This window comes from Pelophylax lessonae, assembly GCF_965119305.1.
Source record: "Pelophylax lessonae genome assembly, chromosome: 5".
Classification (NCBI taxonomy): domain Eukaryota; kingdom Metazoa; phylum Chordata; class Amphibia; order Anura; family Ranidae; genus Pelophylax; species Pelophylax lessonae.
The window spans coordinates 20,442,325-20,466,591 of record NC_138772.1 but is presented as its reverse complement, the minus strand read 5'-3'; the positions used below and the strand labels follow the sequence as shown (position 1 = coordinate 20,466,591).

At 47.7% G+C, this 24,267-nt stretch overlaps 1 protein-coding gene across 1 annotated transcript in view; it reads left to right on the top strand.

Moving 5' to 3' along the window:
• The window catches only part of SNAP47 (synaptosome associated protein 47), a 110,199-nt gene that overhangs the window by 39,947 nt on the left and 45,985 nt on the right, over window positions 1-24,267 (top strand). Inside the window, exon 4 of the mRNA XM_082259360.1 lies at window positions 23,508-23,620. Within this exon, the coding sequence (XP_082115486.1) occupies window positions 23,508-23,620 (113 nt within the window). The remainder of the gene's footprint in view (window positions 1-23,507; window positions 23,621-24,267) is intronic.

Sequence of the window (24,267 nt, the reverse complement as noted above, 5' to 3'; positions counted from 1 at the left end):
AATCCCCTGGACTGTTCATTGTCTGAGCCAAGTCTTAAAGTGAAAAGTTTTACAGACTGTTGCTATGGGTAACCCAGGGGAATCCACACTCAGCAGCTCCCTAGGGGGCAGTGCTACATAGGGTCACAAACATTTATTTAAAATAAAGTGCAAACCATCGAACTGGGCTGCTGGAGCTCCCTCTAGTGGCCAGTGTGAAAATATTTCTATTTTATATTTATTACAGTAACAAAAAATTGGAAAATTGTGAGAGTCAAAAATCGATTCCTCCTTTGACCCATAAGTATAGGGTTAGAGGGGGCTTCCAGCACTCACCTCCATGATGCTCCAGATTGTAGGCAGACTATTGGCCTTGCTTTGCATGTGATTATGTCAACGTGCAACTGCCAGCTGAAGTGCCTTAGACAAGAGTCTTTGGGGGGCTGGTCATAGAGCCAGAGGAAGGAACAAGGTACTGTATTTATTAAAGCTGATTCCTCTACCCCAGTGATGGCGCAGAGTGCATGAGCATCATGGGAAATGTAGTTCCAAAACATCTGGGGTGCCAAGGTTCGCCATCATTGGGGTAGAGCAGGGGTCTTCAAACGATGGCCCTCCAGTTGTTCAGGAACTACAATTCCCATCATGCCTAGTCATGTCTGAGTTTTACAATGCCTCATGGGACGTGTAGTTCTGCAACAGCTGGAGGGCCGTAGTTTGAAGATCCCTGGGGTGGAGGAATCCGCTTTAACCACTTGCCGACCGCCGCAAGTACATATACTGCGGCGGTCAGCCCCTCACAGGCAAAGTGACGTATAGGTACGTCACTAGACTGTGAGGCTCTGGGGAGCGAACGTGCGCCGCCGGAGATGCGCTCCCGCTCCCGTGCGGTCACGGACCCCCCCCGCGCCTTTGACCGGCGGTCACTCGGCGATCGTCGGTGGAGAGGGAGGAAGGCAGGCGGCTGATGTAAACAAGCCGCCTGTCATTCTCCCCTGTGTAGAAACAGTGATCATACGGTTCTACTATGTAGGACCGTTGATCACTGTTCCTACAGCTCAAGCCACAGCCAATCACAGTTAGAAGCACGCCCCTAGGGACACACATAACCCCTCCCTCTCAAAAAAAAAGTTAACCCCTTCACTACCAGTGTCATTTTACAGTAACAGTGCATATATATATAGCACTGATTACTGTAGAAATGTCACTGGTAACCCCAAAAGTGTCAAAAATGTCAGTCAAGGGTCCGATCTGTCCGCCGCAATGTCGCAGTCCCGCAAAAAAAAATCGCAGATCGCCGCCATTACTCGTTAAAAAAAAACAACAATAAAAATTACAAAAATCTTTCCCTTTGTTAGTAAACGCAATAACTTTTGCGCAAAACCAATCAAAATACGCTTTTTGCAATTTTTTTTTTTACCAAACATATGTAGCAAAAAACAAATTGGCCGAAAATGTTAAAAAATTTTGATTTTTACATTTTTTGGGGAATTTTATATAAAAAAATGTGAAAAATATTGTTATTTTTGCAAAATTGTCGCTCTTTTTTTGTTTATAGCGCATGATCAAAAAATCGCACAGGTGATCAAATACCACCAAAAGAAAGCTCTGTTTGTGGGAAAAAAGGACGCCAAATTTGTTTAGGTACAGCGCCGCACGACCGCGCAATTGTCCGTTAAAGTCACGCAGTGCCGAATTGCAAAATAGGCCCTGGTCAGGAAGGAGGTAAAATCTTCCGGGGCTTAAGTGGTTAAGATATACAGTATCTTGTTCCTTCCTCTGGCTCTATGACCAGACCCCCTATCATTTGTAGTTCCAAAACATCTGGGGGTGCCAAGGTTTGCCATCACCGCTCTACCCCTACATTTGCAGTTCTGGGAGGCCCCACCACAAGAGTATTTTTTTTTTTTTCCTGGTGTCCAGAGTGGATCTTTAAAGTATAGCCTACGTTTCCTTTACCCGCAGCTCTATGCAATGCTCTGGAGTTTGTGAACTTTTTACTTGGCGCTCCAAAAAAGTTGATGTGATTGTCTGACGATGGTTTCCGGCCAAGGGCAATTGTCAACATTCACAAGGAGCCTGTTCAACTTCCTCTGACAATTCATCCTCTCCCTCTTCATCTGACTCAGTGTGTTGATATTGCTGACACCCAGGCCCCCACCTGCACTTTTATTGTTATAGTTGGAAGCCGCGGCGTGTGGAAATCCTGACTGTTCAGAGCCCCACCTCAGTGCAGGCAACAGCCTGAACTGTCCCCATTGTAGCCCTGCCTTTCCTATGTCGGCCAGTAGATGGAGACAACACACCAAGAACCTAGTTTACACCACCTATTTAAAATGCTCAATTATTTTTGTTTTATTAAGTTGTTTTATACTCTCATCATTGTCACCATATTTTGATAAAGGTGAAAATAATCTGGGAGAGGTATTCTTAGCTTGTTTGTGTGTATAGAACAGCAGTGGATTGCCAAATGAGCCCCCCTATCCTCTTCATCATCCTAATCACCGGTCCTATTAGGGAGCACAGTGACTTCCCAGAATGTCAGTAGCTTTCACTTCACATTTGGATCGCTAGGAACAGAACAGCTGAAATAAAACCAAAAGGATTTTATTATGGTATTATTTTTTTTTAACCACTTTACCACCGGAGGATTTTGCTGTCTTACATCCAGGCCACTTTTTTGCGATTCGGCGCTGTGCGAATTTAACTGACAATTGCGCGGTCATGCGACGCCGTACCCAAACAAAATTTACGTCCTTTTTTTCCCACAAACAGAGCTTTCTTTTGGTGGTATTTGATCACCTGTGCGATTTTTATTTTTTGCGATATTAATAAAAAAATCGACAATTTTGAAATAATAACAATATTTTTCTACTTTGACAGTTAAAAAATTTCCAATATATTCAATTTTTGTCATATATTTAGGCCAAAATGTATTTAGCTACATGTCTTTGACAAAAAAATTTTCAATGAGCGTATTTTTAACCGCTTTAAGACCGGAAGGTTTTACCCCATTCCTGACCAGGCCATATTTTGCCATTCGGCACTGTGTTAATTTAACTGACAATTGCGCGGTCGTACGACGCCGTACCCAAACGAAATTTACGTCCTTTTTATCCCACAAACAGAGCTTTCTTTTGGTGGTATTTGATCACCTGTGCGATTTTTACTTTTTGCGCTATAAACAAATAAAGAGCGTAAATTTTGAAAAAGTAACAATATTTTTTAACATTTTTTTATATGAAATTCCCCCCCAAAAAATGTAAAAATCTAATTTTTTTTACATTTTAGGCCAATTTGTTTTCTGCTACATATGATTGGTAAAGAAAATCGCAAAAGGCATATTTTGATTGGTTTGCACAAAAGTTATTGTGTTTACTAAGGGAAAGATTTCTGTCATTTTTTTTTTTTAACGCGTAATGGTGGCGATCTGCAATTTTTTTTTGTGGGACTGCGACATTGCGGCGGACAGATCGGACCCCTAACTGACATTTTTGACACTTTTGGGGGTACCAGTGACATTACTGCAGTAATCAGTGCTATAAATATGCACTGTTACTGTAAAAATGACACTGGCAGGGAATGGGTTAATTTTATTAGAGAGGGAGGGGTTAATGGATGCCTGGTGCTTACTGACGTGTGTGGGGGGAGGTGACTGAGTGACACAGGGACAGATCGCGAATTCTGTAATCTGACCCTGCCTGTCACTTAGGAGATCCGCCCGCTTTGTTTACACAAGCGGGCGGATCTCCACACTCGATTCCCCGACGATCGGGGAAGAGCAGCAGTGATCACTGCCGCTCCTCCCCTGGTCCGACTCCCGCTGTGACTGAATACAGCGGGAGCGAGCCTCCGGCGGCGCGCGAGCGCCGGCCACAAGGGGAGGAGTCCAGCGACGTAGGTCTACGTCGCTGGACGGGAACGAGCCACTGTGCCGCAGTAGAGGCACAGTGAGGGGTCGGCAAGTGGTTAAAGACAAATCATAATTAGTCTACATTTCCACTATTGCGATTTAGAGTGTGACTTTGATGCAACTTTGATCCAACTTTACACACTCTGGATCGAAGTTGCATCAAAAGTTGCATCAAAGTAGTGCAGGTAACATTTCAAAGTCGCATAGATGGGAACGGGTGCCATTGAAATCAATGGGCTGTGACTTGTCATGCAACTTTGTGTGTCCAATGTTGCAAGACAAGTCACACTAGTGGAAACGGAGCTTTAGTCTACGTTTCCACTATTGTGAATTAGAGTGTGAATTTGATCCGACTTTACACTCTCTGGATCAAAGTCACATCCAAAGTTGCATCAAAGTAGTGCAGGTATCTTTTCAAAGTCAGTGATTTTCAAAGTCGCATAGATGGGAACGGGTGCCATTGAAATCAATGATCAGGGGACTGTGAGGAAACAGAGGTGCTAGCGGGAGCACCAAAGAGAAATGCCCAGCTGCAAGGCTGTGCAACTTTGTGTGGCCAATGTTGCATGACAAGCCATGCTAGTGGACACGGAGCTTTAAGCCCCGTACACACGTAGCGATTGTCGGCCGTAAATATTCGGCCGACGACCGATCGGCCGATTGTAGGCTTGTTAGTATGATGCTTCCGACAGCCGACAGCGCATTTTCGGCCGAACAGAATCTGTCATGCAAGCATTAAAATTTTTGTTGGCCAACACCAGAACGGCCGATTGTTCGCCAGTCAGTACAGAATTCGGCCGACAGACAGCTGATGAGCAAGACTGGGCATGCTCAGAGAAGAAAAAAGACACGGAAAGTTAACCATCACATGACATCACTTCAGCAGTCGGCTGTTGTTGGCCGAAAAAATTCATGTGCAGTCTTTTGCACTTTTCAACCGACAGGACAGCACCGGACAAAAGACGGCCGATCGTTCAGCCGACATTCGGTACATGTGTACGGGGCTTTAGGGAAATTTTTGCTGCTGTTTTTTGTGCAATCATAAAATGTATCACAAACCGAGTGAATTATACCCTACCCTGACCATGACTGAGTTTGCCTAAGTCCAAGGGACAGGTGATATTCACCCCCCCCCCCCCATCACGCCTCACAACCCCCCCCCCCCCCCCCCCCCCGGGCCTGAGGTCACTTCCACAGATACTGGCAGACATAGCAGGAAGATGCTATAGATCCACCACCAGAAATGATCAGGGGACTGGTGAGGAAACCGAGGTGCCAAAGAGAGATGCCCAGCCGCAAGGCTGTGCAGGAGCAGAATTGCCAATGGAGTACCCCTGGGGGTGGCAGTGCCCAGCTGCAAGGACTCAGAGAAGCACAGTTTGACAAATGCAGCATATCAGGAAGTGTCATTGGCAAGGAGCAACAGGTGAAAAGTACCATAAATAGAGCCAGCAGTCAGGTGTAACAGGAGCAGTATTAGCGGACACGGGTGACAAGTGGAGCACACCAGAAACAGTGGCAGTTGCTACAAGTGAAAGGTGGAGCATACCTGGAACTGTGTCTGCATTAAGGAGGCACAGGTGGGGCATACCAGGTGCTGTGCCAATGGCCTGGAGTGAGAGGTAGAATATGCTAGGAGTAGCTTGTGTCCAGGTGCAGGGCTTTCAGGAGCAGCATTGGCAACAGAGTGTACTTAAAGCGGAGTTCCGGGCACAAAAACGATATTTTTTTTTTGTGCCCGTCCGCTAGTTCAGCCTAACCTGAAAAGGAATTGGATAGTTAGATTTTTTTTTTTTAAAAACTCACCTTGTAATTGACGATCGTAAATACTCACCTATGACAGCTTCCTCCCTCGGAGCCGCGGCTCACCCCGTCACTTCCTGTCTCGCTATGATTCCTGGGAGCTGAACGTCATAGCTCCCAGGAATCAATGCGCCGCACCGGCCCCGCTCGTCATTTCCGGGCGACGCCGCATTCCCCTGCTAAACAGCTTCTGGGCATGCCCAGAAGCTGTTTAGGAATGCGGCGCCGCACCGGAAGTGACGAGAGGGGCCGGTGCAGCGCATTCTGGGACACGAAGACGCGGAAGAAGACGGAGAAGAGGACCGCGCCGGCTTCAGCTGCCCACAACCGAGATGGAAACGCTGTGGAAGAAAACTTCTAAGTAAGTATTTCTTCTAAAAGGTAAGTGCGAACCGGGACAGATCAGAGGCTAGCCATTGTGGAATGTGCTAGCCCTGACTGTCCCGGGGGTATGTTAAAAAAAAAAACGATTCTCTGCCCGGAACTCCGCTTTAAAGTGGTGATACCCAGCTGCAAGGGCTTTAGAGGAGCGCTGCCATAAGCAACAGGTGGAGCGTATCAGGATTAGTGCCAGCAGCCAGAGTGACAGGTTTCACATATCTGGAGTGGTGACAGGTGGCCCATACTAGGAGCAGTTCCAGCAGCCAGGAGTGACAGGTGGAGCATACTAGGAGTGGTGCCAGTGGCCAGGAGTGACAGGTGGAGCATGCCAAGGCTGATGCCAGCCACCAGAGTGACAGGTGGAGCATAACAGGAGTGGTGCCAGCAGACATGAGTGAAAGGTGGAGCATACCAGAAGTGGTGCCAGCGGCTAGGAGTGACAGGTGTAGCATACCAGGAGTGGTTCCAGCAGCCATGAGTGACAGGTGGAGCATGCCAAGGCTGATTCCAGCCACCAGAGTGACAGGTGGAGCATACCAGGAGTGGTTCCAGCAGCCATGAGTGACAGGTGGAGCATACCAGAAGTGGTGCCAGTGGCTAGGAGTGACAGGTGGAGCATACCAGGAGTGGTATCAGCTGCTAGGAGTGACAGGTGGAGCTTACCAGGAGTGGTGCCAGAGGCCAGGAGTGGCAAGTGGAGCATACCAGGAGTGGTGCCAGCGGCCAGGAGTGACAGGTCGAGCTTACCAGGAGTGGTGCCAGAGGCCATTAGTTACAGATGGGACATACCAGGAGTGGTACCAGCCGCCAGAGTGACAGCTGGACCACACCAGGAATGGTACCAGCCATCAGGATGAAAGGTGGAACATACCAGGAGTGGTGCCAGCGATCAGGAGTGACAGGTGGAGCACACCAGGAGCAGTGCCAGTGACCAGGAGTGACAGATGGAGCATAGCAGAAGTGGTGCCAGGAATGACAGGAGGATCATACCAGGAGCGGTTCCAGCAGCCAGAAGTGACAGGTGGAGCTTACCAGGAGTGGTGCCAATGGCCAGGAGTGGCAAGTGGACCATACCAGGAGCGGTTCCAGCAGCCAGAAGTGACAGGTGGAACTTACCAGGAGTGGTGCCAATGGCCTGGAGTGGCAAGTGGCGCATACTAGGAGTGATGCCAGTTTCCAGAGTGACAGGTGAAGCATATCAGGAGTGGTGCCAGCCATCAGGCTGACAGGTAGAGCATACCAGGAGTGGTGACAGGAGTGACAGGGGGAGCATACCAGGAGTGATGCCAGCAACCAGGAGTGACAGGTGGAGCATACCAGGAGCAGTGCCAGTGACCAAGCGTGACCGGTGGAGCATAGCAGAAGTGGTGCCAGGAATGACAGGTGGAGCATACCAGGAGTAGTGCCAGCTGTCAGAGTGGCAAATGGAGCATACCAGGAGTGATGCCAGTGGCCAGAGTGACAGGTTAAGCATACAAGGAATGGTGCAAGCCATCAGAATGACAGGTAGAGCATACCAGCAGTGGTGCCAGGAATGACACAGGGAGCATACCAGGAGCGGTTCCAGTGGCCAGTAGTAACAGGTGGAGCATTTCAGGAGAGGTGCCAGCGATCAGAGTGACAGGTGGAGCATATCAGGAGCAGTGTGAGCAGCCAGGAGTGACCTGTATAGTATACCAGGAGTGGTGCTAGTGGCCCAGAGTGACTGGTGGAGCATACAAACAGCAATGCCAACTGGTAGGATTGACAGGGGGAGAGTGCCAGGAACAAAGATGTGTGTAGCGGCAATCAGGTGAGGAGTACAAAGACAAGTGTGTCTTGCCTACAGTAAAGCATGGTGGTGGGAGTGTCATGGTCTGGGGCTGCATGAGTGCTTCCGGTACTGGGGAGCTACAGTTCATTGAGGGAACCATGAATGCCAACATGTACTGTGACATACTGAAGCAGAGCATGATCCCCTCCCTTCAGAGACTGTTCCGCAGGGCAGTATTCCAACATGATAACGACCCCAAACACCTCCAAGACGACCACTGCCTTGCTAAAGAAGCTGAGGGTAAAGGTGATGGACTGGCCAAGCATGTCTCAGACCTAAACCCTATTGAGCATCTGTGGGGCATCCTCAAACAGAAGGTGGAGAAGCACAAGGTCTCTAACATCCACCAGCTCTGTGATGTCATCATGGAGGAGGGGAAGAGGACTCCAGTGACAACCTGTGAAGCTCTGGTGAACTCCATGCCCAAGAGGGTTAAGGCAGTGCTGGAAAATAATGGGGACCACACAAAATATTGACACTTGGTGCCCAATTTAGACATTGTCACTTAGGGGTGTACTCACTTTGGTTGCCAGTGGTTTAGACATTAATGGCTGTGTGTTGAGTTATTTTGAGGGGACAGCAAATTTACACTGTTATACAAGCTGTACACTCACTACTTTACATTGTAGCAAAGTGTCATTTCTTCAGTGTTGTCACATGAAAAGATAGAATAAAATATTTACAGAAATGTGAGGGGTGTACTCACTTTTGTGAGATACTGTATGTGTACACATGGTGGGAATGCAGTGAGGGCCTTGATACCTGGATGCGGTGTTATACAATGATCAGCTGGCTCTTGTAGTTGTCCCATCCCTACCTTCACACTATTGGTAATGGGCCAGTACTGGTAAAGGGTCATATTTAGGGCCAATATTGAGGCTCTGGAGGAGGAGGGTGGGGCAAGTGTTGAATATTAGAGAATAGAGTGCTTCTGGGTTTTGGGTCTCTTTGGCACCTTGCAAAGGATGCATAAATGAAATAGCAGTGTATAGTGAGATCCTACGCTGAGCAGGCAGAGGGGACTCTGCAGTGTGTTTGTGATTGATTTTCAAAGACGGGAAATCTCAGAGCTCAATCAACTTTCTCAGCAGCTGAGCTCCTCTCCACATAATACAGAATGTGCCGATCGTGTTCAGTAATGCAAAGCAGACGGCGGCGGTGACCACAGCCTGGAACATTTCCATCCAGAGTGGGCTGAGAGCAGGTCGGGGCTGCAGGGCGGAGGTGGCCTCCTCAGGAAAGGGTTATCCACCAACATCCCACAGTGATGTCACACATTGCAAAACAACAAAGTGAGCGCACATCATAACAAGGGTGCCTGTAACCCCTTCACTCTCCTCTCTACACCCTTCTCTCCCATCTTCTCTCTTCTCATTCTCTAAGTTCTCTTTCTCTTTATTTTAATTTTTTCCTTCCTTCCTTCCTTCCTTCCTTCCTTCCTTCCTTCCTTCCTTCCTTCCTTCCTTCCTCCTTTCCATCTTTCCTTTATTTCTTCTTTTCCTACACTCTCCTCTCCACTTCTTCTGTCCCCTCTCCTGTTCCTCTTTCTCTTTTCCTTTACACTCCTTCCCTCTCCTCTCCTACTCGCCTTTCCATTCTTCTTCCTCTCCTCTCTCCTTTCCTCTATCCATTCAATCTCCTGCTCCTCTTCTCCCCTCTACTGCACTTATCCCCTCACCTCTCCTCCCTCTTCTTCCATCTCCTCCCTCTTCTTCCATCTCCTCTCCTCTTCCATCCATTCTTCTTCTTCTCCCCTCCATCTCCCCATTTTTTCTCTTCCTCTCCTCTCCTTTCTCTTAATTATTCTTCTTCCTCTCCCCTCCTCTCAACTTATTGTCCCCCTTTATTTTTTTCAGTCCCTTTTCCTCTTCTGACCTTAATACATTTAATCTCCTTTCCTCACCTCTCCTTTCCTCTCATCTCTTCTTCCTCCTCTTCCACCTCCTCTCCCCTCCCCTCATATCTATTCTTCTTCATCTCCTCCTCTCCTTTCCTCCTCTCCTCCATCCATTCTTCCGCCCCCCTCTTTCTTCCTCTCCCCCTCCATCTCTCCTTCTTTCTTCCTCTCCCCCTCCATCTCTCCTCCTTTCTTCCTCTCCCCCTCCATCTCTCCTTCTTTCTTCCTCTCCCCCTCCCCTCTCCTTCTTTCTTCCTCTCCCCCTCCATCTCTCCTTCTTTCTTCCTCTCCCCCTCCATCTCCCCTTCTTTCTTCCTCTCCTCCTTTCTTCCTCTCCCCCTCCCCTCTCCTTCTTTCTTCCTCCCCCCTCCATCTCTCCTTCTTTCTTCCTCCCCCCTCCATCTCTCCTTCTTTGTTCCTCTCCCCCTCCATCTCTCCTTCTTTCTTCATTTCCACCTCCATCTCTCCTTCTTTCTTCCTCTCCCCCTCCATCTCTCCTTCTTTCTTCCTCTCCCCCTCCATCTCTCCTTCTTTCTTCCTCTCCCTCCATCTCTCCTTCTTTCTTCATTTCCACCTCCATCTCTCCTTCTTTCTTCCTCTCCCCCTCTATCTCTCCTTCTTTCTCTCCTCTCCTTTCTCTTAATTATTCTTCTTCCTCTCCCCTCCTCTCAACTTATTGTCCCCCTTTATTTTTTTCAGTCCCTTTTCCTCTTCTGACCTTAATACATTTAATCTCCTTTCCTCACCTCTCCTTTCCTCTCATCTCTTCTTCCTCCTCTTCCACCTCCTCTCCCCTCCCCTCATATCTATTCTTCTTCATCTCCTCCTCTCCTTTCCTCCTCTCCTCCATCCATTCTTCCGCCCCCCTCTTTCTTCCTCTCCCCCTCCATCTCTCCTTCTTTCTTCCTCTCCCCCTCCATCTCTCCTCCTTTCTTCCTCTCCCCCTCCATCTCTCCTTCTTTCTTCCTCTCCCCCTCCCCTCTCCTTCTTTCTTCCTCTCCCCCTCCATCTCTCCTTCTTTCTTCCTCTCCCCCTCCATCTCCCCTTCTTTCTTCCTCTCCTCCTTTCTTCCTCTCCCCCTCCCCTCTCCTTCTTTCTTCCTCCCCCCTCCATCTCTCCTTCTTTCTTCCTCCCCCCTCCATCTCTCCTTCTTTGTTCCTCTCCCCCTCCATCTCTCCTTCTTTCTTCATTTCCACCTCCATCTCTCCTTCTTTCTTCCTCTCCCCCTCCATCTCTCCTTCTTTCTTCCTCTCCCCCTCCATCTCTCCTTCTTTCTTCCTCTCCCTCCATCTCTCCTTCTTTCTTCATTTCCACCTCCATCTCTCCTTCTTTCTTCCTCTCCCCCTCTATCTCTCCTTCTTTCTTCCTCTCCCCCTTCATCTCTCCTTCTTTCTTCATTTCCCCCTCCATCTCTCCTTCTTTCTTCCTCTCCCCCTCCATCTCTCCTTCTTTCTTCATTTCCACCTCCATCTCTCCTTCTTTCTTCCTCTCCCCCTCCATCTCCCCTTCTTTCTTCCTCTCCTCCTTTCTTCCTCTCCCCCTCCCCTCTCCTTCTTTCTTCCTCCCCCCTCCATCTCTCCTTCTTTCTTCCTCCCCCCTCCATCTCTCCTTCTTTGTTCCTCTCCCCCTCCATCTCTCCTTCTTTCTTCCTCTCCCCCTCCATCTCTCCTTCTTTCTTCATTTCCACCTCCATCTCTCCTTCTTTCTTCCTCTCCCCCTCCATCTCTCCTTCTTTCTTCCTCTCCCCCTCCATCTCTCCTTCTTTCTTCCTCTCCCTCCATCTCTCCTTCTTTCTTCATTTCCACCTCCATCTCTCCTTCTTTCTTCCTCTCCCCCTCTATCTCTCCTTCTTTCTTCCTCTCCCCCTTCATCTCTCCTTCTTTCTTCATTTCCCCCTCCATCTCTCCTTCTTTCTTCCTCTCCCCCTCCATCTCTCCTTCTTTCTTCATTTCCACCTCCATCTCTCCTTCTTTCTTCCTCTCCCCCTCCATCTCTCCTTCTTTCTTCCTCTCCCCCTCCATCTCTCCTTCTTTCTTCCTCTCCCTCCATCTCTCCTTCTTTCTTCATTTCCACCTCCATCTCTCCTTCTTTCTTCCTCTCCCCCTCTATCTCTCCTCCTTTCTTCCTCTCCCCCTTCATCTCTCCTTCTTTCTTCATTTCCCCCTCCATCTCTCCTTCTTTCTTCATTTCCCCCTCCATCTCTCCTTCTTTCTTCCTCTCCCCCTCCATCTCCCCTTCTTTCTTCCTCTCCCCCTCCATCTCTCCTTCTTTCTTCCTCTCCCCCTCCATCTCTCCTTCTTTCTTCCTCTCCCCCTTCATCTCTCCTTCTTTCTTCCTCTCCCCCTCCATCTCTCCTTCTTTCTTCCTCTCCCCCTCCATCTCTCCTTCTTCCTTCCTCTCCCCCTCCATCTCCCCTTCTTTCTTCCTCTCCCCCTCCATCTCTCATTCTTTCTTCCTCTTCCCCTCCATCTCTCCTTCTTTCTTCCTCTCCCCCTCCATCTCTCCTTCTTTCTTCCTCTCCCCCTATCTCTCCTTCTTTCTTCCTCTCCCCCTCCATCTCTCCTTTCTTAATTTCCCCCTCAATCCTTCTTTCTTCCTCTCCTCCTCCATTTCTCCTTCTTTCTTCCTCTCCTCTCCTCCTCCTTTTATTCTTTTTTAATGTAAAGAAAAGAATGACGGCAATTATTCCCTCACCGTTGTTGCAGCTGTCACCCTCCTGTCCTGAAGGACCAAGAGAGCAGTGCCATCTAAGTGCAGTATGACCACAATTTAATGTATAAAAGGTAAGAAATACACTCACAAGGTTATAAACAATTCCAGCATAAATGATGAATGTGTTGTTCATCCGCTCTGCTCTCGGGTGGTAGCTGCTGATGTCGCTTCGGGGTACGCTGTTAGTGCCCCTGAGTGTCTCCTAGTTTACCAGGAACCTCTGGGAGCCACCAGCGCCCTCAGACTTCTGGCCACTGACACAGCAGCAGCTACCATAGAGCAGATGAACACCACATTCACCATTTATGCTGGAATCGATTATAACCTTGTGAGTGTATATCTTACCTTTTATCCATGAGATTGCGGTGACACTGCACTTAGGTGCTCTCTCTGTCCTAGTGTGTCTCACTTATCCTGCTAACACCCCCTCCCTACCCTGCCCTCACTTATCCTGCTAACACCCCCTCCCTACCCTGCCCTCACTTATCCTGCTAACACCCCCTCCCTACCCTGCCCTCACTTACCCTCCTATTCCCCCCCCCCCCACTTTAACCTCACTTACCCTCACCCTTGATAGGTGGGTGTCAGTCTGGAGGAGTGGACGTTTCTAGGCAGGCTGTATTTGCATAAGTAACACCCACATGTGATGCTGATCCTCCATGATATTAAGATTTGGAGGGGTGGGCATTCCTAGGCAGGCTGTATTTGCATAGGTAATACCCACATGTGATACTGATCCTCCATGATCTTAAGAATTGGAGGAGTGCGTGTTCCTAGGCAGGCTGTATTTGCATAGGTATTCCCCTTGTGTGATGCTGAGCTATCATAATATTAAGATTTGGAGCAGTAGGCGTTCCAAGGCAGGCTGTATTTGCATAGATGTGATGCTGATCCTCCATGTTCTTATGAATTGGAGGAGTGGGCATTCCTAGGCAGGCTGTATTTGCATAGATGTGATGCTGATCCTCCATGTTCTTATGAATTGGAGGAGTAGGCATTCCTAGGCAGGCTGTATTTGCATAGGTAATACCCACATGTGATGCTGAACTACCGTAATAAAAATTGGAGGAGTGGGCATTTCAAGGCAGGCTGTATTTGCATAGGTAACGCCCACATGTGATGCTGATCCTTCATGATATAAAGCAGGCATGTCCAACCTGCGGCCCGGGGGCCGCATGCGGCCCAGAGCCCCAGGCAATGCAGCCCACTGCCCCCTGACAATTTTTTTATTTTTGATGGGGAAGAAGGAAGTCGGGCCGGGGGCACGGCCACAGCGGCTTCCAACTAATTGTAGGCAGAGGCTGCCTTGGAAGGGATCATCCTCTAGTTGTGTTAAATTAGTGCTTGGGGGGGGGGGGGGCGGCAGTGCGGGAAGGGCACGGTGGCGTTTTATTACTTATATACCTTAACTATAGTTTATATTTTATATGCGGCCCGAGAACATTTCTCTACACTCAATGTGGCCCAGAGAAGCCAAACGGTTGGACACCCATGGTCTAAAGAAATGGAGGAGTGGGTGTTCCTAGGCTATATTTGCATGCCAACCACCCTAGGTAATGGCCCCATGTGATTCTGAGATTACATTATATAAAGAACTAAATACAAAGGAATGGGCCAGAGACAGTCAGACTGGAGAAAAGAGAGCTAGATGATGCTGGATGTCCTCCAGGAAATGAAGTTGCTGCAGCATTTTATGTACATGGTGAGAAGCTCACAGTGTGCAGAGAAATCAGAGGAAGCCATTTTAGTCCAGGAGAGGAGCCGCTACAACTGTGCAAGACTGAAGGATAGGCTGGAGGTCAGATTTAATTCTTATTACCCAACTTCAGATCAATGGCCGGTCACACTGAACACCCGCATCGCCCGCCCACCGCTCAGGTCGTTATAAATTAGCTGGAGGGAATTTTCCTTTGTTTTTAATTAGCAGGCAGCTGACAGCTCCTCCACAAACATTAACCAGCCTGGTGTCCACCCAGCGCTCCGTTCCTGAATATCACACCAGTGTGGGCCGTAACCCGGGTTAATGTGTTATTCGTCCTTGTCATCCACCAAGAACTCGCTGATTGATACGCTGCGGCCACTGAAACACACTCTTTGTAGGCCCAGCTTTGATCTGAGAGCGGCCGTCACCCTTGTCCTAAAAAGGGAAGGTGGGGAACCCTTGTTAGGCGAGTAAAATTCACAGAGCGCTTTATAATAATCTTTACTGTAACTGCACCCCCCCTCCCCCCCGCCTAATCTGCATTAAAGTCCAACTCTGCTCTGGGCAGATTAAAAATAAATGTCCCCTTGGAGTGGGGCTCTACCTGCACTTTGAGGGTTGAAGTATAGTGGGGCTCCGTTCCGGCACAATTCTGCCCGCGATTCCGAATCACAGCAAATCATGGGACGCTTGTGCGATGCCATTACTTCTTAAGGGCAACCTAATCGTGCCGCGCGATAAATCGCTTGTCACAAAAAGGAGCAAGAGCTTCTTCTGAGCGTGTTGCAATTTGCTGCATCATTTACCATGCCAAAATCACGGCGCGATTGGGGTGCCATTAAGAAGTAATGGTATTGCACAAGCGTCCTGCGATTTGGAATTGTGGGCAGAATTGCTGCAATTCCGCCCGCAATTCAAATCACCCAGGTGTGAATAAAGCCTCAGGCCCCTTTCACACATACGGTCCAATCAGATCCACCAGTTTTACTTGTACTTACCTGGCAGGGGAGATACCATGATCACAAAGGTGGTTCTCCCAGGGCGAGGCTCAGCCATTGCACTCCGGCTGTGCTGACCAAATTTTAAAAATTAAAGTAGATCCGCAGCGGACCTGATCGGATGCCCCATGCATCCCTATGTGGCAACGGATGTCAGCGGAGACATCTCCGCTGACGCCCACTGCCATCCGATCCGATCCTGTCCGTCAAATCCGGACGGATGGAAACCCTATTTTCCATCCGTCTGGCGGATCGGATGAGAACTGACAGGCGGTCCATTCTCATCCGATTCCCCCATAGAGGACAGCGGGGATCTGACAGCGGAGCGGAGACGGAGCGGTCATCCGCCTGCTCAGCGGGGATCCGTGGATCGATCCCCCGCTGAGCAGAACGGAGTTGTTGGAACGGACAGGTGTGAAAGGACCCTTAGGGAGGGGAGTTGGACTTTAAAGCAGGACACCAGGAAAACTTCTAAATACGCTTTATGCAAGCTTGCCAAAGGATTTGCAATTCTATTCAGTTAGTCTTGTAATTCACACTCTTCTATTAGTTGGCCTGCTGGGCAGGTAACGGATATTTCCCATATATTATTTATTTATTTGCTTATGTTTCACGCATGCACTTACATTCATGAATTTGTGATCTATATTAATCTATATTGATCCATTTGACTTATCAGATTTGAGCGATCCTTACATTCATGAATTTGTGATCTATATTAATTTACATTGATCCATTTGAGGCATCAGATTTGAGCGATGTTAAGTGTTTTTATTAACGTTTTATCTTTGCTGACAGCTTTTTATATGTTTCCGTTATATGGCTGGTTTGCTTCGTATTACTTCCGGTTTTCCATAGCTGTGGAACGCAAGCTTCCAGCGTTGGTTTATTTCCGGTAGAGCAGCCTTTGGTCATAACTACCTTGAGTGACGGTTATGACACTATATCAACAGTGTGCTTGCGCCTGTTAGACACGCCTTTGACAACGTCTACAATGACGAAACGTGTCAGGCACGCATGACGCAAGCACGCTATCGCCGCGGCCATCTCTGTACACATGCTGTTTTTCATTCTACGATATGTGAGTACCTGCCTTTTATTCTATAAACGCTATTTTTTGGAACGTACTGCACCATTGGATTCCCTTTTTGTCCTTGCATGATCTGTTTGTGGAGGAACTGGGGATTATCTTGTACATACGATCCTTTGCATCTGGTCTGGTATGAAATGCTTATGGGTGGTGAAGATTCCTTGAGCTGATCCCTGTCTCATATGCTTGATTGACCCATCATTAAGTTGAGGGTCCACGGCTGCTGGTAAGGGTACCTATCTTGTTTTATGACACGGTGGTGGAATATCCTCTTGCAGTGGGGAGCGGCTTCCTATCGTCACCATTTAATCTTCACCAGAGACTTATTTATACCAAGACTGTTAATTCATGTTTGCATCATCCTTAATGTGTTTTTTATTGGCGCTGCTCTCTATTTTTTTGCAATTTCCAGTATAATGACACAGATTTATTGTCTACTGAACAGCTGGGGTCAGACATGGAACAGGTGAACCAGGAACTGAAGATGGGACCTGCAAGGCTAGACAGGGTGTCAGGGAAGTGTGACTAGTGCTGAAATTAAAGTGCTGAAAATCCTTGACAAAAAAGTGACTTGTGCTCTGTGTTGAGGAATGCAATCCCATTCCTCTCACCGCTCGTGTGCCCACCTGGGATGGAACTCACAATAGTTGTTGACTACCTCAGCATTTACTGAGGCTTAAATACCTCTGCACCGGCTCTCCCAGCAAGCCACCATCCAAGGTACCAATAGGCTCCAGATCATCCACACACATAGGAAAGGAACCAGAAATTGTGCAACGCTATTTATTAAAAACATCACTGTAAAAAGTAAACAGTACACAATGTCCAGTGCCCGCCCTGACACCCGGAATAATTTGTCCAGGAATGCCACTGCTCCGATACATGCTGCAGCCAACTTGCGTTCCACCAAGCGGATGGGACGTAGTACCAGAATTCTCCACCCCTACACATTTTGTCACCAGGACGTCCCAGTGATGAAACGCATATATATATATATAATATACACACACAGTGCATCCAGAAAGTATTTACAGCGCTTCACTTTTTACACATTTTGTTATGTTACAGCCTTATTCCAAAATGGATTAAATTCATTATTTTCCTCAAAATTCTACAACTACCCATAATGACAATGTGAAAGAAGTTTGTTTGAAATCTTTGTAAACTTATTAAAAAAAAAAAAAAATTAAAAAAATCCCATGTACATAAGTATCACAGCCTTTGCTCAATACTTTATTGAAGCACCTTTGGCACCAATTACAGGCTCAAGTCTTTTTGAGTATGATGCTACAAGCTTGGCACACTTAATTTTGGGAAGTTTCTCCCATTCTTCTTTGCAGGACCTCTCAGGCTCCATCAGGTTGGATGGGGGAGTGTTGGTGCACAGCCATTTTCAGATCTCTCCAGAGATGTTCAATCTGATTCAAGTCTGGGCTTGGCCACTTAAAGTGGAGTTCCGGGCACAAAATCATGTCTTTATATTTAATGGCATCCACTTCCTTATCGTTCCCTGTACAAGAATTGGATATTCCCGGCCTTTTTTTTTTTTACTTACCTTATTTCAGAAGGTAATATACTCACCTTTACATCCACTTCCTCGGCCCGCGCCGTGACTTCCTGTCCCGCAATGCGTCCTGGGAGCTCTTACTCGTCGCTCCCAGGATGCAATGCGCAGTGACATAGACGGCCGGCCGCTCCTCTCATCGCTTTATTTCCAAACAGGAAATTACGCGATGTTAGGCGGAGCACAGTGCGGACGGCGCCATATTTAAAAGAAGAGAATGGCTTTATAGGGGCGGCAACTTCCTCCACGCCGCCGTCCCTATGGAAACCCAGTACTATGCCGATCGCATAGTACTGGGCATGCGCGAGATGTCGCGCTGGATTCACCGCCCTCCTCCCACTAGAAGCAGGGCAGACATTTCCCCACTGCGGACTCGGCTCACCAGGACAAAGATGGGGGCGCTCTGCAGAAATTATATAAAGTAAGATTTTATGCTTGCCTAACTCGTATTTAACTATATGAAACAGGATTAGCGGATATATAAAGGTCGGAGGGTTACTGTTTGGGGGGTATTAAAAAAAAAAAAAAAAAAAAAAAGATTCTGTGCCCGGAACTCCGCTTTAAGGACATTCACAGAGTTGTTCCGTAGCCACTCCTAGTTATCTTGGCTGTGTGCTTATGATCATTATCCTGTTGGAAGATGAACCTTCACCCCAGTCTGAGGTCCAGAGCGCTCTGGAGCCGGTTTTCATCAGGAATATCTCTGTACATTGCTGCATTCATCTTTCCCTCCATCCTGACTAGTCTCTCAGCTCCTGCCATTAAAAAAACATCCCCACAGCATGATGCTGCCACCACCATGCTTCACTGTAGGGATGGTATTGGCCTGGTGATGAGCGGTGTCTGGTTTCCTCCAGACATGACACTTGCCATTCTGGCCAAAGAGTTGAATCTTTGTTTCATCACACCAGAGAATTTTGTTTCTCATGGCCTGAAAGTCCTTCAGGTGCCTTTTGGAAAACTCCAGACGGGCTGTTTACTGAGGAGTGGCTTCCCACTCTACCATACAGGCCTGATTGGTGGAGTGCTGCAGAGATGTTTTTTCTTCTGGAAGGTTCTCCTCCCTCCACAGAGAAACGCTGGAGCTCTGTCCGAGTGACCATCGGGCTCTTGGTCACCTCCCTGACTAAGGCCCTTCTCCCCCCCGATTGCTCAGTTTTGCCAGGTGGCCCGCTCTACAAAGAGTCCTGGTGGTTCCATACTTCTTCGATTTACTGGTAATGGAGGCCACTGTGCTCATTGGGACCTTCAATACTGTGGTAATTTTTCTGTACCCTTCCCCAGATCTGTGCATCCATACAATCCTGTCTTGGAGATGTACAGACAATTCCTTGAACTTCATGGCTTGGTTAGCGCTCTGACATGCACTTTTAACTGTGGGACCTTTATATAGACAGGTGTGTGTTTTTCCAAATCATGTCCAATCAACTGAATTTACCACAGGTGGACTCCAATCAAGTTGTAGAAACATCTCAAGGATGATCAGACGAAACAGGATGCACCTGAGCTCAATTTTGAGTGTCATGGAAAAGGCTGTGAATACTTGTATACATGGGATTTATTTTTATTTATTTTTTTATAAATTTGCAAAGATTTCACTTTGTCATTTAGGGGGATTGTTTGTAGGCTTTTGAGGAAAATAATGAATTTAAAGTGGAGTTCCGGCCTCAAAATCGAAAAAAATCGATTTTGGGCCATCCGCTTGCTGAGTGTCACCTGAAAAAGAAATGGATGGCCCCGAATTTTTTTTTTGTTCACTTACCTTGTTTTTGAAGAAAATATACTCCCCTTCCTTCCACTTCCTCCCTCTGTGGCCGCGGCCCACGCAGTCTCTTTCCGGCTTGCGATGACTCCTGGGAGATGAACGTCATCGCTCCCAGGAGTCAATGCACCTGCACCGGCCTCACTCGTCACTTCCGGTGCAGGCACGGCATTCCCTTCTAAACAGCTTCTGGGCATGCCGTGCCCAGAAGCTGTGCAGGGATTCCATGCCTGCACCGGAAGTGACGAGCAGGGCCAGTGCAGTGCATTCTGGGACTCCGACTTCACCGAAGAGGAGGCAGAAGAGGACGCGCTGGCTTCAGCTGCCCACACCTGAGATGGCAGCGCTGGAGAAGAAATTTTCAAGGTAAGTATTTCTTCTAAAAGGTAAGTGCAACCCGGGACAGTTCAGAGGCTATCCATTATGGAATGTACTATCCCTGACTGTCCCGGGGGTATTTTTATCTAAAATGTACCCCCGAGGCCGGAACTCCACTTTAATCCATTTTGGTATAAGGCTGTAACATAACAAAATGTGGAAAAAGTGAAACGCTGTGAATACTTTCCAGATGCACTTGTATACAAACAAACTATCCATTATATAATAGATATAAACTAAAATCTCATATAAGTTTTACCTTGGTAATACCATTTCAAAAGTTTTTAAACTGTTTAACCACTTAAGCCCCGGAAGATTTTACCCCCTTCCTGACCAGGGGGTATTTTGCGATTCGGCACTGCGTGACTTTAACGGACAATTGCGCGGTCGTGCGACGCTGTACGCAAACTAATTTGACGTCCTTTTTTTCCCACAAACAGAGCTTTCTTTTGGTGGTATTTGATCACCTGTGCGATTTTTTGATCATGCGCTATAAACAAAAAAAGAGCGTAAATTTTGCAAAAATAACAATATTTTTCACATTTTTTTATATGAAATTCCCCCCCAAAAAAAATGTAAAAATCAAAATTTTTTTACATTTTTGGCCAATTTGTTTTCTGCTACATATGTTTGGTAAAAAAAATCACAATAAGCGTATTTTGATTGGTTTGCGCAAAAGTTATTGCGTTTACTAACAAAGGGAAAGATTTTTGTCATTTTTGTTGTTTTTTTTTTTTTAACGCGTAATGGCGGCGATCTGCGATTTTTAGCGGGACTGCGACATTGCGGCGGACTGATCGGACCCTTGACTGACATTTTTGACACTTTTGGGGGTACCAGTGACATTACTAAAAATATGCACTGTTACTGTAAAAATGACACTGGCAGGGAAGGGGTTAACTTTATTAGAAATCCAGGGGTTAAGTGTGTCCCTAGGGGCGTGCTTCTAACTGTCAAGGGGCGTGGCTTGTGATGTAACCACAGAGACATACGATCCTACATAGCAGGACCGTATGATCTCTGCGGTTACATCAGGGAGAATGACAGACGGCTTTGTTTACATCAGCCGCCTGCCTTTCTCCCTCTCCAGCGGGAGATTGCGAGTGGCATCAGACCTGCCGGTGAACGAGCATGGGCGGGAGCGCGCTTGCCCCCTACAGGCTCCTGGGCGAGCGACGTAGTGCTACGTCGCTTTGCCCAGGAGGGGCTGACTGCTGCAGTAAAGGTACTTGCGGCGGTCGGCAAGCGGTTAAGGCTACGTTCACATGTAGGCGTTTTTTCGGGCATTTTTCAGCTCTAAGGATCAGCTCAAAAAACGCCCAACAAGGCAAATCCTATTCAATTCAATGGCTTCTGTTCACATCTGAGCGTTCTGACATTTTAATCAAAACGCCAGACGCTCAAAAAAGTACATGAGCTTCTTTTTGGGCAGATTACAGAAGACTTTAAAGCAGAACTCCTGAAAAAAACGCCTATAAAATAGCAACGCCTGAATGTGAACGTAGCCTAAAAGAATCCCTGGGGATCCTGTCATTGTTTAGACCCTTCCTGTTATAGGGTGACAACTGTCTACCAGCTGCTCTCCTGCGTTGTCACCCTGTCACATGCTCCCCCTGGTGGAGACTGGAAGTATCTGTGCTGACACATTTCACAGATAGGGTCCACATTGCCACTATCAGAAAGCCAGACCAGAGCAGTGATGTGCTGGAGCAAATGCATGTAGGGAGGAAGTGACTGAATGAAGCTGGCGGAGATCAGATCAGAAGAGAAAAGGAAGAAGGAAATATAAAAACTGTTTTTTGATGCAAATAAATGTCTGGTTTATAGAGAACATTCCACTTCCTGATGCCCAGCTTCCCCCTTTTTTTCTCCATTGTTTAGATACTTACAGCCCAGCAAGTCCCATTGTGTCCAACGTCTAATCCCCCGCTTTCCTTTCACACACCCGGGCCTGCGCCGCCATCTTTCTTTTTCAAAACCATGGGGAGCTGCCTTGTTCTTGGCCCCTGATGACTCAGCACCGTATCTCATGGATGAGCAGGGATACAGCACCATGATATACAGGTTACATGGAACAAAACCTTGCATCAGTTCCTTACTGATTGGAACTTCAGCCTCCTGGAAAATGTGGGTATCCCAGGATGCTGTAGGTCTGAGCTGTCACCTCGTGAGAGTTGAAGAGGCGGAATACATGTAAAAGAAGGAGCAAAAGTACTTTTTTTAAAAATGTCAGCTATTTAACCACTTCCATACCGGGCACTTTCACCCCTTTCCTGCCCAGGCCAATTTTCAGCTTTTAGTGCTGTTGCATTTTGAATGACAATTGCGCAGTCATGCAACACTGTACCTACACCAAATTTATGTCATTTTTTTCCCACAAATAGAGCTTTCGTTTGGTGGTAATTGATCACCGCAAGGTGCTAAACAAATAAAAAAAGACAGAAAAGTTTGAAAAAAAAAAAAAAAGTTTTTTTGTTTGTTATAAAATTTTGTACATAAATAATTTTTTTCCTGCACTGACGAGCACTGATGAGGCCGCACTGACAGGCACTGGTGAGGAGGCACTGATGGGGTGGCACTGATGGGGTGGCACTGATGTTGAGACACTAAAATGCAGCACTGATGGGCACTTATATGTGGCACTGATAGGTAGCACTGATATGCAGCACTGATGGGCACTGATAGGCAGCACTGATGGGCACTGATAGGCGGGACTGATGGGCACTGATAGGAGGCACTAATAGGCAGCAATGATGGGCACTGGTGGGCGGCACTGATAGATGGCAATGATGGGCACTGGTGGGCGGCACTGATAGATGGCAATGATGGGCACTGGTGGGTGGCAATGATGGGCACTGGTGGGCGGCACTGATAGATGGCAATGATGGGCAGCACTGATGAGGAGGGCACTGACAGGTTCCCTGAGCACTGATTGGCATCCCTGGTGGCAGGGGTGGGCATCCCTGGTGGCCATGGGTGGGCAATCCCTGGTGGCTCTAGTGGCATCCCCCAAGGGTCTGCACTGGTAATCAATGCTCTGATTACCAGCACAAACCCCCCCCCCCCCCGTCAGGAGAGCCGCCGATCGGCTCTCCTCTACTCGCGCCTGTTAGGCGCGAACTAAAGAAAGCCGTCCAGCGGCACTTCCTATTTACTATGTGACCAGCTGTGATTGGACACAGCTGATCACATGGTAAAGAGCCTACGTCATAGGCTCTTTACCGGGATCGGAGATGCGGTGTGTCAGAGTGACACACCGCACCACCGATCGCCGCTCTGCGCGCCCCCCGGGCCAATGCTGCTGGACGTCATATGACGCCCAGCCGGAATGGGACAACCGCTTTGTGGCCGTCATTTTACTATATGACGGGTGGGAAGTGGTTAATATTAGAGGAAGAAGGGAGTAAATGGTATACAGTACTATTACTTATGGTGGAGAGTGCGCTAACCTGCTGCATTATTCATTTTGTACACCAGATGGCGACAAGTGACCGTTCTATATCTCTCTGTTTCAGATTCCTGGCTTCTGGATACGATAGTGAGATCGGGGCCCATTGCAGGAGAACAGGCAGAGGCCCTCATCCAGGATCAGGAAGTCTCGGAGTCAGAAGCCCAGGAGCTCCGAAAGGTAACAATTGCTGTACCAGGCACTTACACATACACCTATGAGAAGGTCGTCACCTGCACAGGATGCACAAGTGTTCCACACATCCACATGCATGCAGTCCCATTCATGTCTATTGGGACGCAGTGACTGCATGGATAGCTATGAACACAGATGGTTTGTGCAAGCGCTGGTCCCTATATGACAGCAGTTTGGGTGTGTGTCCCTGAACGCAGACGGTGTGGACCCGCAAAGCTGTCAGATTGGGAGTAGCTGTGTCCATGCAGCTGCTGCATTCCAATAGATATGAATGAGACTGCCTGCATTCGGATGCATGGTACACCTGTGTGTCATGTGCGGGCAAAGACGGCCATTCACAGGGGTGTACAGGAGTACTGCAATGTTAATGAGGCCTTCAGTGAACATTTTATTTTAGCTCAGAGTTTGCTAAACACCGCTAAGGGAAAAAAATAAGGGTTTGCTCTTGTTATATAAAAAGAATGGTCTCTTTTTTAAAAGGGGCCAAGTACAGCTCTTGCTAGTCAATTACAAAGGATGTTATAAATGTTCCTAAAATTAATTAATTAAACCAGATGCATAAAAGTATTATAAAATCCACAATATATGGCAAAAAATATATATTTAAAGTGATTAGTGCTCACATTATCTCT